General features: G+C 34.9%; 1 protein-coding gene across 1 annotated transcript in view; it reads right to left on the bottom strand.

Annotated features, from left to right (window-relative positions):
* The window catches only part of LOC100372750 (uncharacterized), a 130,905-nt gene that overhangs the window by 47,804 nt on the left and 62,617 nt on the right, over positions 1–20,484 (bottom strand). Inside the window, exons 18-25 of the mRNA XM_085501554.1 lie at positions 18,512–18,700; positions 16,470–16,576; positions 13,598–13,723; positions 10,876–10,975; positions 7,225–7,442; positions 5,373–5,595; positions 4,394–4,549; positions 1,088–1,282 (exon numbers count right to left, since the gene is read on the bottom strand). Coding sequence (XP_085357680.1) covers positions 1,088–1,282; positions 4,394–4,549; positions 5,373–5,595; positions 7,225–7,442; positions 10,876–10,975; positions 13,598–13,723; positions 16,470–16,576; positions 18,512–18,700 — 1,314 coding nt within the window. The remainder of the gene's footprint in view (positions 1–1,087; positions 1,283–4,393; positions 4,550–5,372; positions 5,596–7,224; positions 7,443–10,875; positions 10,976–13,597; positions 13,724–16,469; positions 16,577–18,511; positions 18,701–20,484) is intronic.

The raw sequence follows: 20,484 nt of genomic DNA, 5'->3' as shown, positions 1-20,484 counted from the left end.
TGTCACCATACATTACAGACTGCTGAATATTGACATGTCAGTGCTTTAAAGCTTACTAATGAATGCACATGTCACCATACATTACAGACTGCTGAATGTTGACATGTCAGTGCTTTAAAGCTTACTAATGAATGCACATGTCACCATACATTACAGACTGCTGAATGTTGACATGTCAGTGCTTTAAAGCTTACTAATGTTTGTACATGTCACCATACATTACAGACTGCTGAATATTGACATGTCAGTGCTTTAAAGCTTACTAATGAATGCACATGTCACCATACATTACAGACTGTTGAATGTTGACATGTCAGTGCTTTAAAGCTTACTAATGAATGCACATGTCACCATACATTACAGACTGCTGAATGTTGACATGTCAGTGCCTTAAAGCTTACTAATGTTTGTACATGTCACCATACATTACAGACTGCTGAATATTGACATGTCAGTGCTTTAAAGCTTACTAATGAATGCACATGTCACCATACATTACAGACTGCTGAATGTTGACATGTCAGTGCTTTAAAGCTTACTAATGAATGCACATGTCACCATACATTACAGACTGCTGAATGTTGACATGTCAGTGCTTTAAAGCTTACTAATGAATGCACATGTCACCATACATTACAGACTGCTGAATGTTGACATGTCAGTGCTTTAAAGCTTACTAATGTTTGTACATGTCACCATACATTACAGACTGCTGAATATTGACATGTCAGTGCTTTAAAGCTTACTAATGAATGCACATGTCACCATACATTACAGACTGTTGAATGTTGACATGTCAGTGCTTTAAAGCTTACTAATGAATGCACATGTCACCATACATTACAGACTGCTGAATGTTGACATGTCAGTGCTTTAAAGCTTACTAATGAATGCACATGTCACCATACATTACAGACTGCTGAATGTTGACATGTCAGTGCTTTAAAGCCTACTAATGTTTGCACATGTCACCATACATTACAGACTGCTGAATATTGACATGTCAGTGCTTTAAAGCTTACTAATGAATGCACATGAGTAAAAAATTAAAATCCAAAAGCTGCTTTTATTAACTGAAACCACTCACCTTCTAGTGACAGTACAAGTTTAAACCCTGATAACGTTGTCACATGGTTTGAGTCAAATTTGATGTAGACTTGATTTGTTGATGTTGTAACAGATTGTGGAAATCTTGATCCAGAATACTCGCCTAGAGATTTACTCTGAACTGAATTGCCATCATAGATATAGAGGTAATCATAGTTTGGTTCAGTCATGAATGCTGTACAGAAGATAAAGAACATATATTAGCATGCAAGAACATTCAGATGTCCAAGTATAAAGTTCTATTATTACAATAGTTGTGTTCTTCTACATTTTTTGTGAACACTGTTTGAGAAACCTACTGAAAGGAATGGTTTCAAATATTCTATGCTGATATATAAGCTAATGTGAACCAATACACCTATGTCACCTAATACACCTATGTCACCAGCAACTGCTTGAATCAATCATTCTGAAAATTTGGGTATAACAGTTACATGCCTACATGACATTAGGGGAAATGTTATTTATGCCAAAAATAAAGTAATATGGACCAAAAGTATAGTTAATAATTGAGAGTGAATAAATAATAATAATAATAATAATAATAATAATAATAATAATAATAATAATAATAATAATAATAATAATAATAATAATAATAATAATAATAATAATGTTTATTTGCCATAGATTACATTAATAAATAAATGGCTGGTCTAGTATCAACAAAAATTAGATGTATTAGATAATTCTTCCAAACTCATAATATATGGTCAGAAATTGAACAGGATATGCCATGTATGCATTTTTGTATCCAAACTAAATTTTATTTGTGCAGACTCATGTACAGAGATATATTAGTATGGTCAAAAAGCAAGAGTGCAGGCAGTCAACCATCTTTGATCTGATTGTGAAACTAATTGTCACGGACATGTATTCTAATTTGTATATTTGTAGAGAAAAAAACATGTCAATGATACAATTTGAAAAACTATATGGCTGCCCCTTGCATTCTGGATTTGAATATGAATTAAATCAAATTTGAATGAAAACTGACAAATTTTCCACAAAACAAAATGGCCACCATATTTAATCATCCTTGGACCGAAAATTTTGTGATCTGACATATCAATTTGATGCTGATGAAGTCATTGAGATTAGATTGAAACCATTAATAGGAGATGGATTTGTAAAAAATTATGATTTAGTGCTTTTACATGAGAATTGGGCATATTGAATCAAATTACAAAAATAATGTTCATGTTGATGTATCTATTGGTATACATGACATGCACCTATAACCCAATATGTATGATCACCATACCAAGTTTAATATAAATCAGCCCAGTCATCTCTGAGAAACAGCTTCGGACATGTAAAAATGATGACTTAGCACTTTTACATGAAAATTGAGCGTTGACGTTGAATCACAAAAATCATGTTGGTAAAGATGTATCTCTTGGTATACTATCTTTGTTCAAATATTTAAACAGAAACGTTCATTGCATTCAAGATAAAGTAGCATGGGTACCATGAAAAACAAGATGGCCGCAAGTCGGCCATGTTTGAATCACGAAAAAAAAGTGACTTGCACCTACAACCCAATATGTATGATCATCATACCAACTTTGATCCAAATCGACCCAGTCATCTTCGTAAAACTGCTGCGGACACGTTTAGGTATCAGAAAAAGAAAATTTTACATGCAAAATGGCCGCCAGTCGGCCATTTTTTCTCTGATCATAGAGTAACTTGACGTGCATATGTAAGGCATTACATGTATGTATTGTCTTCATGTAAAGTTTGAATGAAATCCATCAATGGGTGTCCGAGATATAACTCCGGACGTACGTTCAGATGGACGGAACGAGCCCAAATTAATAGTCCCCATTTTCGAACTTCGTCTGAACAGGGACTAATAATGATATAAGGTTATTACAAGAATTCCTCAAAGTATGCATGAAGACAGCTGGAGTATCGACCAACGTGCAGCGGAGGTGGATGTGCAGCATATACTCTGAGTGCACACTTTGAGGTATTCTTGTAATAACCTTAGTATTATTATTAATACATCTTTTCTTTCCAAGGATACGTCATTGGAATGCCGAAATCCAAAAGTTTAGAACAGAATCAGCGAACTTCTTTGTGTTGAGTTCATTCAAACTCCGATGGCAGCCATGTTTGTTTTTATTAGTAGAGGATTATGCGTGTAATCATTCCATATTTAGAATTTGCATCTCCTTATATGGTAGGATGAAGATACCCCATAAAATACCGCAAAATTACTGCACGCTGTAACTTGTGGCTTTAAGGTGACAGATGTATAATTCCATCACTAGCAGCAATGCTGGTGTACATGTGCCTAAATAAATAGTGCTGTCATGCAATTATGCAGTCATTGCTGGCAATGTAATGTAATGGGCTGAGCATATTTTGTGCAACCAAAATGTAAAATTTTACTGAATTTGAATAAAATCATGCAAAAAATCTCAGAAATACAGTTGTTTAAAATGTTGTACATTTGTTACCCAGTATGGATGATTCTGATACAAAGTCACATTCATCTGATTTAGGCTTATCTAGCATATTTGCATTTCGGCTAGACCCAATTGCGTCCACGCACAGGGAGGGCCAGTCGTTAGCACGGGCTAAGGGGTGCCATTAGTCGGTGACCTTTGGTAAGCCGCTATTTACGAACAAAAAATGGATGACACGCGCGAGGTTCTATTTCTGCTGCTGGCATGTTTTGTTCCCGGGTTTCGTTCTAATTTTGAAGCGACGTGCACAGGAACACGAGAGGAGACGGACCCAACTTATTTGGATGCACATAAACAGTATACAACGGGCATAACAGAATACAGAGTTTTATTAATGCATGTCGTAGACAGCGACCCAAATTTATTTTGTCTACAATTGGAGCTGCTGCATGCTGTACGCTCTACTACAGTGACCGATTAGTGTGGAAGTGAGCGCGGAGTAATGACTGGTGGAATAGTGTCGTGGGACAATTTTTACACCCAAAGGTCGCCGCAGAGGGAGCTTAGCCCTGGGCTAAGCGTTCGCGCATACTTCGTTAGCCCGTGCTAAGGTCTAGACCGCGTCTTAAATTCGGATCAGATTTAACCCGTACTTAGCATTCCTTAGCCCGTGCTAAGCGTTCACACACGTTTTCTTAGCACGGGCTAAGGAATTTGACCTCTTAGCCCGTGCTAAGGAGCTGTGCATGAACGCAACTAATGTATTACAAATTCACACAATCTATGGTACAATGTATTACCTATGAGTTAGACTTGTAACATTTAGATTTAATCTATAAAGCAAACTGAAAACCAGAGAATGACCTCACCTTCAAACTGTATAGTAATGGCATCTTGGGTGGTTGATTGCACCTTCCATGAACATTCTCTATCTGTCTCATAGATTTTTGGGTGATTTGGAGACCAAATTTTAGCAATTCTATCAGTGCAGCTGTATGTTGCTGAATGCTGAACGTTGTTACATGCTACATTGAAAACATAATCAAATAAGAGAAGAAAGTTGATGGATTGAAAACACAATTCAGATCTGTAAATAATATGATATTCATATCAATATACGTTGTTGTGTGAATGATCTTAAACAAATATAATACTATGAATCACTTTACCTGACAAGAAGAAAAACTTTTTTTTCACCTTACTATTTTTGTGAGTATAGAATAATTAGTGTGATTAATGTTTTTGTGACATGCACAGATAATTAACACATTTTTATGACTTGCCATGTTAATGGCAATGATTGTTCAGACACAAGTTGTTAAATAAATAGATTGACTTATCTGGAGCATTTATGTGCATGCATAAATAATTAATTAGCATACATTTAATAGTACCTGTCAGATTATTAAGGTACAATAATACTTATTATAGGTAGCAGTGAAATTCAAGTAGGTTAGTGGGGTTTAATGGTTGGTTGTCTAGGCAACAGTTTTGAATAAAGTTGGCTTTGCTGGCACGTAAATTTTAAGTAATATGTGGCAGCTTTATTCTGTTTACCACACTAGTTTGATACACACTGTTTATGTACGTATTTTGACGTTGCATCTGATCACTCATTTTCGTTTACATTTGGTAGCATGTATTAATGATAATAATATATTGATATTGTTAATTCTATAATTTGTTTGGATGCTGTATAATTATTACTATCATTAATTAACCAATTATATTGTTATCGTCATAGTAATTTGATGATTCCACGACTGCACTAACATAATCACACAATTTAGTTATTGTATGATTGAGTCACAAGATAATTACAAGATAAATTCAATTTTCTGAACTTACTTGTTATGATGTTAAATATACACTCCACAGGATTAGATGTTGGTGTCAAATCAGTTGATTTGATCAGTGATTGAGTAGATAATGACGATACTGATGTTGTCATTTCAGCTGTGCATACCAATTCACGGTCCCCATTAGTATCACTACAGAATAGACCTTTAGCTGATATCCATGCATACGATGAACAGGAGGTCAACTGCAACTCATCACCAACACAGTTAGCCTATTAACAGATCACCATGGCAGTGGATTAATATCTAATATTTAGATTATTATTATACCTCATGACCATGACAGCCAATCCGATTCGCGTATTGCAGGTAGACATGTTCATGTGTCGACATGCTGCCATATTCAATCCGGGTACCTTATTCCTGAATTTACCTGATTTATGCCAATAACTAGTCAAGGGAACACAATACGCGACAATATTATAAACTGATTGGTTTGCCAGAAAACTAGGATTTTGTAGCGATTTCGCATAATTTTTAGTTGCGCTTGCTGTGTGTTTCGCCAGTGTGCTCAGCTACATGCTTTTAGTCATTTGATCTGCGATTGCACAGTTCGCCTATCTAAAAAATTTGAGTGTCGTGGGCTTTGCCTTGTACGGCACAGTTTTGTTGGATTTTATCATGTATTTTGCAGGTTTTTACTGTATACATTTATCACATATTATATACAGCGTATTTGTTGAAGGAGAATGGTGTTGACATAACCCATACTCAAGCAGTGTACAGCTCCATGTGCAGCTCGTTTCAGTGTTCCAATGCAAACTGGAACGCAGTGTAGCGTATAGCTGCACACAGGATGGCAGCCATGAAAACAACCATGAAAGTAAAAAGGCAGTAGAATTCAATCTCTGCTCTTGAACTCTTTCAACTTGTATATTTGTGTTTATACATTCAGCTCTACGAGGGTGACCTAGAAGATTGTCACGATTGAGTTCCACAATTTCTGTTTTTAGATTTATTCGGTATAATAATACAAATGTTTACCATTTGTATAATATTAATATCTCTGGTGAGTGTTTTGTCACTTATTTTTGCCACTGCACAATGCCCTCTGTTAACATGTTGACTAAACCTGCAAAATATGTACAATGTTAAATATTTGCCCAGAAACAAGGTCTTACGTCGTTCACACAATCTAGCAGCATATTTATAAACAGAACTTATATATCTGTAACAATAATCTTGGCCATATTGTCATATTTTGGCAAAATGTTGACAAAAAACCATTGTCATCAACAATTGGTGAATAAAAGTCAACTTAGGGACGACGTCAAAAGATCGATGTCGGATAAAAAACTTAATTCCTTTAGTTTTTTTTCCAAACCCCCCTACCCCCCACTGAAACTTAATTGATAAATATTGGTCATGGCGTCAGACTAAATTCACCATTAAATACAAATTGATAATCGGACAGTAGTATTGCATAGCAGTTAGTTGTCGGGTGGATGAAAAAAAGTTTACAAATGCACCTCATTTGACGCACAGATTTACACTCGAACCAAACAATTTTTCTGTTTTTTTTCCCTTTTCGGTTATTTCTGTCCATGATTGGATAGAAAAAAAAAACGAACTACAAATACTCCAAGATTTTTTTGACTTCATTAAAAAATAAAATCGTTTTTGTAGGATGGAAACTTTTTCAGGTCAAAACCCCCCACCCCAAACTAAAGGAAATAAGTTTTTTATCCGACATCGATCTTTTGACATCGTCCCTTACCAATAGAAATACATGGCAATAATACAACTATTTATTCAAAATGTTAATTTAAATAAATTTGAATAATTAAAGTACAAGATGCTGAAACTTCTGTTATCATTAATAATAATAATAATATTCTCACCAATGACATAACTCTTGATAAACCACTAGGTGAACATTTTTTAGTAGAGTTTAAGCTGTGAAAGGCGCTGAATCCCAGCTCTCTGCATATGACAGTCAGTGTTTCAGGTGTTCCACCATTCAGGCAAACTTGTTTCTCTCCTTCATTATCTTGTAAGTGGAGGCATCCTTCATTGTTATGTGTTGTATCAGTCAATAATGACAGAGTAAGCTGAGAATCTATAGCAAAAATACACTATGTATTTAATGTACTATACAAGTATTTTGCTATGCAAAGTTCTTGTTGTGTATTTAATGTTGAATACCATAAAAATACCTAAGTTTGTAATAAGAGTAATAAGAGTGGTTTACAGCAGAGGGAAAACCTGTATCTCATGGTATTTTTCACTAGCATGTTATTTTAGATAATTTAAAATATTGTTTGGTACTTTACAGTAATCCTGAAACATTAGGAAACACACCATTTTAGGAAACACACCATAATTAATCTACATTTGGGGTTTGTTTGAACAGGGGCTAATAACATACATTATTATACATCTGTCACTGTAACGCCATAAGTTACAGTGTGGTATTTTGCGGTATTTTACACGGTATTTTCATCCCAACATATTAGAAAATGCGAATTCCAAATATGGAAAGATTCTGCGCGTAAGAGTTCTCTGATAATAAAAATAAACATGGCTGCCACCAGAGTTTGACCGGGTTCCACACAAGGAAGTTCGCTGATGCTGTTCTAAACATTTTGGATTTCGGCATTCCATGATGTATCCTTGAACGTAAAAGATGTATAATAATAAGGTTATTCTGAGGATACCTCAAAATATGCACTCAGACAGTATGTTGTCGCATTGACCTCCGCTGCACGTCAGTCAAAACTCTCGCTGTACAGAGTGTCTTTATGCATACTTTGAGGTATCCTCATAATAACCTTATAGTAATGTCTTACTGGTATGTATGGAATATTCGTTTTATATTAACTGTCAGTTATATTTGTTTCCTGTTAAAGACAAGGAAAAGTTAGAAAGAATGCAACGTACAGTGGCAAAGTTTATTCTAGGAGTATGTCGATACACAGCAAATGAAGCTGTGTTAGGGGACCTGGGGTGGATAACTATGAAAAGTAGAGTCAGTTTATTAAAACTGAATTATTATAGGAGATTGTGTTTAATGGAATCAACCAGATGGTCAGAAGTTATTTTTAATAAACTAACTGTAGTTAAAGAGGAGAATAATCTGAATAAGACCTGGCCATGGCTAAATAGCATTGAAGATATAGAAAGAACTATAAAGATAAACAAAAGGTAATGTACTTATCTGTCTAAAAGAAATATTAAAAATATGATTGTAAACAGTGACGAGATTCATAGAAAATTTAAACAAATTTTAAAATATTGGGAGAAATATTTAAATTTAGTATCGAACTTCAAGGGCAGGCAATTAAAATTCAAGGCAAGATCCTGCACTCTTGGTTTGGCATATGAGTAAAGGAAATGGGCAAACTTGGATAACAATGATTGTATCTGTCCATGTTGCAAAAAGGAACACAAGCAAACAAAAGCAAACAAAGAAGTGCTATGTTTAATCCTGGGTGACAGTACAAGGCAGTATAATTCAGTCCTGTGTGACAAAATTGATACTTTTACAAAGAATTTATTAATTGATGCCATGGAGAGTAGTTAGAAGTATACAGATAATATTTAATATTTTTTCAATGTACTTCTTATATATTAGTTTTCTTATTTTTTTTACTTTTAGATGTCTTTGTTGTTGTTATTTTAGTTCATGTAACTTAGTTTCTATTTTGTCTATCAACAGTTTTTTCATTAGTCTTTGAGTGAAATGTATTATTTATTTGGTGCAGCTCCTAATTTACATAGTGAGCCCTGTTACAAAAGCGAAGCAATAAATAAACAAGCCATGCATGGCACAGTCCCCGTTAGTTATCTTTTAAATTTAAGATATATAGTTTTGTTTATAGTAATATAGCTGGAATATAACCATGTTAGGAATATGATTTTTTAACATTAAAATGATTGACATTTGTATCTGATCGTCAAACAGGTACTTGTCCATATTGAAAGAGATTGCTCTGGAACAGCATTCAAAATCAGCCATTTTGAATACATGTATATATATATATATATATATATATATATATATATATATATATATATATATATATATATATATATATATATATATATATATATATATAACATGATGTATAATGAATATATAAAATTTAAATATAATCAGTCAAAGCATTTAAGAGATATGGCTCTAGAAGCCCATTCATTAAAATGGCTGTCTAGCGGCCATTTTGAATCTGATCTGAAAAATAAATGATGTGCATCAGGAACCAGTAATGTCTAATATATGTACCAAGTTTGAACGAAATCCATCCATAAATGCCAGAAATGCTTTATATTTGAATTTTTTTTAGCACAAAAATGGCCACCATTTGGCCATTTTGAATAGGATTGTCAAACCAATACATCTATCTATCTATGACATGATGTATAATGAATATTTAAAATTTGAACATAATCAGTGAAAGCAAGTCAGAGATATGGCACGAGAACCACATTCATTAAAACAAAATGGCCGACTGAATCTTATCTGAAAAACAAAATTATTTGCATCATGGTCTCATAATGTCTAATGTATATACCAAGTTTGAACAAAATCCATCTGTAAACAGCCGAGAAATGCTTGATTTTTTGGCACAAAAATGGCCACCATTCGGCCATCTTGAATCAGATCGTAAAACAAAATGATGTGCATGAAGGTCCTATAATGTCTAATGTATATACCAAGTTTGAACAAAATCCATCTGTAAACAGCTGAGAAATGCTTGATTTTGATGATTTTTAGCACAAAAATGGCCGCCATTCAGCCATCTTGAATCAGATCGTGAAACAAATTGACGTGCATATGTATAATATCATATATGATGTATGTGTGAAGTTTGATTGTGATTGGTCCTGGCATTTCTAAGATACAGATCCAGACGCACACACGCACGCATGCATGCATGCACGCACATACGCACGCACGGACACACGGAGGTCAAAACATAAGTCCACATTTTCGGACTGCGTCCGAACGGGGACTAATAAAAAAAAAAAATAAATGAATAAATAAATAAGAGTGGTTCTGGATCACTGTGTGTTTCTCTAAGGTTTCTAGATTAATGTGCGTTTAAATTTGGTTTCTGGATTTCTATGTGTTTCTATAGGGTTTCTGGATTACTGAGTTTTTCCATAGGGTTTCTAGATTAATGTGCATTTAATTTGGGTTACCGGATTACTGTGTGTTTACTCTGGATTTCTAGATTACTGAGTGTTTTTCTATAGTTTCGCTTTTGGGTACTTATCTGTGCCATAGTGTGCAAAAAACTGTGATTTCATTGTTCCTGGTTTTGAATATGCAAATTGATTTCTGATCTCTGTTCACTGTTGTATAAGTTCAAAATAGTTGCATGTCACGCCTGATGAGATGCGCAATACTAAGTATTTCAGTGATTTTGGTAAAAACTGTTACATATATATGACTTAACAGTTAAACTTCTGGTTTATTAAATAATTTTGGAAATGACTTTAGGCATCTTTGTCTGTTTATTATGTATATATAAGTGCACCGTACTTACTTGCACATTTGATACCAACATCATTGGAATGATCACAACTATTACCACCCCACTGTACATTACACGCTGACAAACTTGACTCAGTTCCACTACATTGTACCTATACAGTAGCAAGATGAAAACCAATTGATGAGTTTGTGAATCTATACTTATCAAAATCAGAATATTGCATATTTTCAGACTGGAATATAATGTAGATAAAAAAAATAGATATTTAAAATACATCTTTTAAACAAGGAACCTTGGGACTAGTATAGTGTTCCGAAGTATAAGATTTATGTAGTTTCATTAAAAAATGATAGTACCGGTATCAGTGGAACAATTAATAATTGGTGAATTTATATAATCAGGTTATTACCGTACTCGACCGCGTTAGCGCCCAGGGGCCTCAACTCAGAAAATCACGATTTTTTAGGGGTGGGCGCTTACCTGAGCAGCCCCCTCGAAAAAGAGTGCAAATGAAAAATTTGATTCATCAAGTGACAGATTACGTCTTTGAGGGAAATCAAATTACGAAATTAGTTGAGTCGTCATTGATTTTCACAACGAAGAAACAGAAATGATCACAAAAAATATGCACATTTTATTACAATATTAATTACGTACCACCAGAATTTACGAAATTAAAAACATTTGAGTCTGTTGGAACACAGTCGAAGTCAAAATTGTCATATTATCTCCACTGACGAAGGTGTTGGATCGTACGCAAACTCTCGAACAAAATCACTTTCCGCCATGATGCATTTGCAGATTTCACCTGCAGCGGCGTCCTTTGACCTAATGGGTCAAGTTGGTTATTAACCAATCACAATGCTGTGTTGTACTGACGCAATTCTTCGGAAATTCCCGAAGACTTTCCGGTAACGCAATGCGGAAGTGAATTACCGATGTCGAAGTACGATCTGTTGGAATTGATTTCAGCGAATAAACGACATGGTTTTTCCAAAAAACTAGTAACTAGCCATTTTTGAGAGGTAAACTGAATATGGCATGAAATAATTACCGCATTTTACTTGTATTAACAGGTCATTGTCGAAGCGTAGTTTACGCACGGTTACCGCGTTCTACGCATTCACAACATGTTCACAGCGGTCAATATCCACGCTGTATCATATAAAAACGATTACCAAGATTCGTTACGCAAGACCAAGTTTTAAATTAGTTGCATTTTGAAGAGGTGGGCGCTTTGCCGAATGTGATCCCAAATATAAAAATTGCGCAAAAGTGGGGGGTGGACGCTTGCCCGGGCATGGGCGCTAACGCGGTCGAGTACGGTAATAGGCTAATAACTAATCACTTCTGTTGATTACCCAGATCATCAAGTATCAAGTTTCATTGCCATCAGATGAGTGGTTATCTGTAGAAAATCTAAAAATAGGCTAATTTTTGTGAATTATAGAAATGTACACATGACATCACACAACTTGTGATGGGGCTGCAGAAAAACCATCTAAAACAAATTTACAGTATAATTTTGTTACAAGTAGGGTATGGGCAATTAACAGCCACTTTTAGAGCCTTAGACAAGTAAACACTCATACAACAACTTAATCCCGCACAACTACATGTATTTTTACAACTGCTTATTAAATAATTTTTACAGGAAATATAATTGTGCAGAAACAAGCAAACTTATAGGCAGGCTTTGGTTTTGGTGAATACATGAACTATAACTAACAAACCATGCATGGTACAGTCCTCATTAGTTATCAAATTTAAAATATATTGTTTTGGTTATAATAATATATCCAGAAGCTGCTGTTTGATTATGGTGATTTTTTATTAAAATGATTGACATTCAGTCATCTGATATTTGAGAGTCAAATGAGTACATGTCCTTATTAAGATTTTATACTTTGGAAAAGCATTAATTGACACAAAATGGCCATCGGGTGGCCATCTTGAATCTGATCTGGAAAACAAACTGACATGCATCAAAGTCCTATAATGTATTACAATAATTATTACAAGCCATGCATGACACAATTCCCGTTAGTTATCGAATTTAAGATGTATAGTTTTGTTTATAGTAATATAGCTGGAATATAAACATGTCAGGAATATGATTATGATGATTGTTTACCATTTAAATGATTGAAATTTGTGTCTGATCGTCAAACGAGTATTGAGAGATACCAAGTTTGAACAAAATCCATCCATAAATGTCAGAAATGCTTGATGTTTGATGATTTTTCAGCACAAAAATGGCCACCATTCGACCATTTTTAATTAGGATCGTCAAACCAATATATCTGTATATCTATGACATGATGTATAATTTAAAATTTGAACATAATCAGTCACAGCAAGTCAGAGATATGGCACTAGAACCACATTTATTAAAACAAAATGGCCACCAGTCGGTGTGCATCAAGGTCCTTCCTATAATGTCCAACAATAAGTTTGAACAAAATCCATCTGTAGACAGCCAATTTGATAATTTTTAGAACAAAAGTGGCTGCCATTCGACCATCTTGAATCAGATCATGAAACAAATTGATGTGCATATGTATAATATCATGTATGATGCATGTGTGAAGTTTGATTGTGATTGGTAGAGGCATGTCTAGATACAGGTCTGGACGCATGCACAGACGCATGGAGGTCAAAAATAAGTCTAAAAATATTATTTATGAATGTAATTGATCAAGGCATGTCTAATATGGATGCACATACAGAGGTCAATCCATAAGTCCCTGAACAGGCACGAATAATGGCTTACCTGACTAAGGTGTATGGGTCCATTACCTTCTCCAAATTCATCTGTAATATCAACAATAGCAACACTGAAGCCCAGTTGTTTACAAGCGACAGTGGCACTGTTTGTAGTCCACCCCAAAGAACAAATCTACAACGAATAAGATATTATATAATATTATATTATATTATAGTAGCTTCGCAGTAAGTGGCTTTCGCGGTAAGTGGCTTTCATATCTGGTGGGTTTCGTGGGGAGTAGGGCTTTGTCACAGTAACTGGTCTTTTCATCGTTGTTGAGAATTAAAGTTTTATGTTTTTTTAACAACTTGCGCTATTCTGGGAATACCATCCTCAGAAGCTACTAATTTGCCCTTATGATTTGTACAGTTGCTCTGGCAGAAGTTCCATAATAAGACCCATGCTCTGATAATGCCCATAGTTTCAAAAACCAAGAAACATCATTATGATCTTATTGCAAAGGATAGTTGAATATTGTTTATTAAAATTACGAATCTCCATAACCGTTTTCCAATATGGATAAATTATAGTATGTAACAAATGTATAATAAAGAAATGTATATATATATATATATATATATATTTACATTATTAGTAATGCATTGCAATAGAACTAATTAAAATTGAAAGAAATTGCAATATAAAATATTCCATCAGTAACACTTTTCAAGGGCGTATTTTACGGTCAGTGTTATTTACAAAAATATCTGTTTATAATTTTATAAATTGACTTGGCAATACCCACCGCAATTAGATATAATGTGTACATATTTTAATAATTTAAATAAAATTAAAGATACACTAACAAAAATGAAATATGAATTATTTTATTATATATTATTAATTAACCTGCACAAAAGTAATCAATATTTTTCCTTGCTAGATGTGTAACTTCATATGGGAATCCTGATAAAGTTCACAGCTGGCGATTTAGCAATACCGGTATCAGGGATAGTCAACTTCTTGTGAATTTGATTACCTAACGATGTTAGGTTCATGTGCTGCAAATTATAGAGCACGTACCTAAGCGACTGTTCCTCAGCAAATAATTACGCCAAGGCATTTTCAATGTCGAAATCGCAAAGTTTGAATTACTAAATGAAGTACAGGACTGAAAGCTGAAATATCCAGGAACCAACACATACCAAAAATTATATGTCAAAAGTGTATATTTGTGGTGTATTTTAAGTCTAACCATGGTATAAACCAGGTATAAACCTCCATTGTCTAACCGAACCGGAAGTGGAAATTTGTTAGTACTCTAAATATCTAAACATATTTTAGTATAATGTAGTATCAACTTGTCAATAACTATGGGATTATTTGTAAGCATGAGATTGTTATGTGAATTTCATTCATTAATAAAATACCGTGCGATGACGCTATTTTCAGGGCCTAACTGATTCAGACTCCTATAATGACTATGTCCCGGACTGTTTACCAGTACTTACTTACTTGTCAGTGTCTGACTGTTTTATACAGCCCAGAACACGTAAGAATAGTAAAAAAAGTCAGGAAATGTCAGTTGCCCATGCCTTGAGAGCCATAAAACCAAAACAATCTGTCACCCTTCATCGCCCACAGCATCAATATGATTTTATATTGCATAGAAATGAACACTAAATGCAGGTAAAAGGTCGAGGCAAAAAATAGGATTAGTTATTTATTAGAGGCGCCGGCAAAACCCAAATTTGGCAAGTGAATCACTCCAGCGGCGAAAAATCAGTGATACTTGTAATAAGCACAGTCCCTGTGTAATAACCAAGGTATGAGAGACTATTTACCAAATCCAAAATTTAGCGTTTCCAAGGTTGTTGAGGTAAAAAAAAAAGAAATAAAAAAAAAACGATTTTTGACCAATCATCCATTTTTTGGGTGATATATCATTGATTCAGCCCAGCGGTAATATAGCTTACAAAATGTATATATTGCTGCAAGTTACAGAGCACATACCTAAGCGGCCGTCCCTCAGCAAATAATGAAGCAACTGGGAAGTTTGAATTACTAAACGAAGTACAGGACCACAAAGATGAAATATCCAAGAACCAACACATACGAAAAATTATATCTCAAAAGTGTATATTCGTGGTGTATTTTAAGTCTAACCGGACCAGAAGTGTGGATTTGTTAGTACTCTAAATATCAAAACATATTTTAGTATAAGGTAGTAATAACTCATACCTACCAGAATAGACCTATTAGAACATTATAGACCTACCAACATCATGCAGTTATGCTGCACCAACCAAAAATTGTCTTTTAGTTTGTAATTTTAGACTAGAAACTCTAAGCCAGCTAGTTTACACCTCGTTTGTTAATATTTTGGGGGCTGCATAGGGGACCATCTTATCAGTCTGTTAGCCATTGTCTAATTTTTGTGTACGATGGTCCTGTGGTGTGCCCAGCTCATATTTGGTAAATAAATTATTGTTTCATGTACATGCTCTCGTGTTTGTGCCATAATTTGACATCAAGGTCAAATAACCAAATTGACATTAAGTCTCTCTCCAAGAAACAGTTTTGGATGTAGATATTATTAATGTAGGAATACAAAAATGTAGGTGTAGTCACACACACAAAAAAAATAAAAAAAAGCCACTGGTTGCCATTGCCAATGGCCATTTTTGATTGAATTTAAAAAAAAATTGACATGCACCTGTAACCAAATTATGAATGTTCATTATACAAAGTTCAAACTAAATCGACCTCATATAACACAAAAATATCCGAATCAGGTAGTATTCAAGAAGAAGGCAAAAATGCAATTGTTGATGAACGACGAACAATTGACAATCACCTACATAAACAGCTTTGCTCTGTCATCTACTGGGTGATAGATTCTAACATAAGTATTGATATTCAAAATTTAGAGACTTACTGTTCCCCACTCATGATCATGATAAATCTGCAATCTACCCTGGTAATCATCATAATCCAGTGGTCCATCTACAACACGTAAAGAACCATCAACAGGGTGGCTATCAGCTGTAATGGGATAAAGGGAATTTGTGGGTAATAGTACCATCAACAGGGTAGCTATGAGCTGTAATGGGATAAAGGGAATTTGTGGGTAATAGTACCATCAACAGGGTAGCTATCAGCTGTAATGGGATAAATAGGAATGTGCGGGTAATAGTGCCATCAACAGGGTAGCTATCAGCTGTAATGGGATAAATAGGAATGTGCGGGTAATAGTGCCATCAACAGGGTAGCTATCAGCTGTAATGGGATAAAGGGAATTTGTGGGTAATAGTACCATCAACAGGGTAGCTATCAGCTGTAATGGGATAAAGGGAATTTGTGGGTAATAGTACCATCAACAGGGTAGCTATCAGCTGTAATGGGATAAAGGGAATTTGTGGGTAATAGTACCATCAACAGGGTAGCTATCAGCTGTAATGGGATAAATAGGAATGTGCGGGTAATAGTGCCATCAACAGGGTAGCTATCAGCTGTAATGGGATAAATAGGAATGTGCGGGTAATAGTGCCATCAACAGGGTAGCTATCAGCTATAATGGGATAAAGGGAATTTGTGGGTAATAGTACCATCAACAGGGTAGCTATCAGCTGTAATGGGATAAATAGGAATGTGCGGGTAATAGTGCCATCAACAGGGTAGCTATCAGCTGTAATGGGATAAATAGGAATGTGCGGGTAATAGTGCCATCAACAGGGTAGCTATCAGCTGTAATGGGATAAAGGGAATTTGTGGGTAATAGTACCATCAACAGGGTAGCTATCAGCTGTAATGGGATAAAGGGAATTTGTGGGTAATAGTACCATCAACAGGGTAGCTATCAGCTGTAATGGGATAAATAGGAATGTGCGGGTAATAGTGCCATCAACAGGGTAGCAATCAGCTGTAATGGGATAAATAGGAATGTGCGGGTAATAGTGCCATCAACAGGGTAGCTATCAGCTGTAATGGGATAAAGGGAATTTGTGGGTAATAGTACCATCAACAGGGTAGCTATCAGCTGTAATGGGATAAATAGCAATGTGTGGGTAATAGTACCATCAATAGGGTAGCTATCAGCTGTAATGGGATAAATAGGAATGTGTTGGTAATAGTGCCATCAACAGGGTAGCTATCAGCTGTAATGGGATAAATAGGAATGTGCGGGTAATAGTACCATCAACAGGGTAGCTATCAGCTGTAATGGGATAAATAGGAATGTGTTGGTAATAGTGCCATCAACAGGGTAGCTATCAGCTGTAATGGGATAAATAGGAATGTGCGGGTAATAGTACCATCAACAGGGTAGCTATCAGCTGTAATGGGATAAATAGGAATGTGCGGGTAATAGTGCCATCAACAGGGTAGCTATCAGCTGTAATGGGATAAATAGGAATGTGCGGGTAATAGTACCATCAACAGGGTAGCTATCAGCTGTAATGGGATAAATAGGAATGTGTGGGTAATAGTGCCATCAACAGGGTAGCTATCAGCTGTAATGGGATAAAGGGAATTTGTGGGTAATAGTACCATCAACAGGGTAGCTATCAGCTGTAATGGGATAAATAGGAATGTGCGGGTAATAGTGCCATCAACAGGGTAGCTATCAGCTGTAATGGGATAAAGGGAATTTGTGGGTAATAGTACCATCAACAGGGTAGCTATCAGCTGTAATGTGATAAATAGGATTGTGTGGGTAATAGTACCATCAACAGGGTAGCTATCAGCTGTAATGGGATAAATAGGAATGTGCCGGTAATGGGATAAAGGGAATTTGTGGATAATAGTACCATCAACAGGGTAGCTATCAGCTGTAATGGGATAAATAGGAATGTGCCGGTAATGGGATAAATAGGAATGTGCGGGTAATGGTACCATCAACAGGGTAGCTATTAGCTGCAATGAGATAATTTTTCAGTAAAAAAAATATATCAATATATCAATGAATTACATCATACTTACATTTGCATATAACACCAACATCTTGGGAATGACTACAAGTATGCACACCCCAATTAGAATGCTCACACTCTGCCAATGATGATTCATGGCCACAGCAATCAATGCTACCAATCAGGATAGGATCAACACCAGGTCCAAAATGTTTAACCTCATGGAGTCCATCATAACCAAGCTGATTACAGACTACAGCTGAAAGTTGAAAACAACAACATGATTATTGTAAGTTAACATATGCATATTATGCATTACAATCACAATACAAGCTAGTAACCATATTTGTTATAGTTTTCAAGATAGATACCAAGTATTATCATTTGGATAATAGAACAACTATAGACATATTCATTGATACAACATGAAGATGTTGCAGCAATGTTTTAAAAAAAAGTCAAGGTTAACAACATAATGATCCCAAATGTAGGAGAATGCAATTTACAGTTTTTTTAGCTCCGCTGTCGACTTTGTCGAGCGGAGCTTATCATATGAGTGATTGTCCGTCGTCCATGTCAATGTTTTACTTTTTCGACTTCTTCTTGGAAACTACAAGCCTGAATGCTTTGATACTTGGTGTATATGTACCTTGGGTAGACCTCTCTCAGATTTGTTCATTTCATGATGATATCTTCAATTCTCTAATTTTGGTGAATATTTTTGCCATTTTTGGTAAAAAGTGATATTTTCAACTTCTTGTTAAAAACCGCAAGTCAAATTGCGTTGATATTACATATATAGGTACTACATGTGGACCTCTCTCAGATTTGTTCATTTTGTAATGATATCTTCAATTCTCTAATTTTGGTGAATATTTTTGTCATTTTTGGTAAAAAGTGATATTTTCGACTTCTTGTTGAAAACCGCAAGTCCAATTGCTTTGATATTACATATATAGGTACTACATGTGGACCTCTCTCAGATTTGTTCATTTCATAATGATATCTTCAATTCTCTAATTTTGGTGAATATTTTTGTAATTTTTGGTAAAAAGTAATATTTTCGACTTCTTGTTGAAAACCGCAAGTCCAATTGCTTTGATATATTATACATATAGGTACTACATGTGGACCTCTCTCAGATTTGTTCATTTTCTAATGATATCTTCTGTTCTTTAATTGCCATGTGCATTGCTAACATCGGAGCTATCTCAGCCGACAGGCAGCTTGTTTTTTGATACAAATGTACTTTTCATTCTCCAGATATTCAAATTTTCATTAGTATTATGTAGTCTGCCATTTTGATTGTCCAGCAAAGGATTGTAGGTAAAGTGTGACATCATATCCACTGAGAAAATTCTATTATCTATTATGTGAGAAATACAGTAGTGAATTTGTTCAAATTTTCGGTTTGCATATTACTCATGTATATAAATATTTTAATGAAAATTAAAATGTCACAAATACACTGAAAGTAAAGATATTGCCTAAAAAGTAAAATAAATAAAAATTGTTGTTTTTTTCTGCTAAAAAATACACATATTTGTAGTCATAGGATATACTATATGAATTAGTATTGTTCTGCTAATGCCACAAAATGAACCATCATGGATGTGCATATATAAATACAGAATGTATGTGATGAATTCAGGCTTGTCTCATATAACATGCAAAGGTAGAAAGATTGCAACAAAGATTATTATTATTATACATTAGTCACTGTAACGCCATAAGTTACAGCATGCCGTAATTTTGCGGTATTTTACGGGATATTTTCATCCTACCATATTAGGAAATACGAATTCCAAATATGGAATTATTACGCTTGTAAGCGTCCTCTAGTAATAAAAACATCCATGGCTGCCACCAGGGTTTGACCGGACTCCACACCAAGAATTTTGCTAATTCTGTTCTAAAAATGTTGGCATTCCCTTGGAGGGAAAAGATGTATAATAATAAGCGTATTACGATCCCACAAAGTGTGCACTCAGACAGTTCACAACACATCTCGATATTTCAGCTGTACTGTCATCATGCATACTT

The sequence above is a fragment of the Saccoglossus kowalevskii genome, chromosome 7 (assembly GCF_978046115.1).
Source record: "Saccoglossus kowalevskii chromosome 7, keSacKowa6.1, whole genome shotgun sequence".
Taxonomy (NCBI): domain Eukaryota; kingdom Metazoa; phylum Hemichordata; class Enteropneusta; family Harrimaniidae; genus Saccoglossus; species Saccoglossus kowalevskii.
The sequence above is the reverse complement of the archived record's forward strand: the minus strand, read 5'-3'. Positions and strand labels throughout refer to the sequence as shown.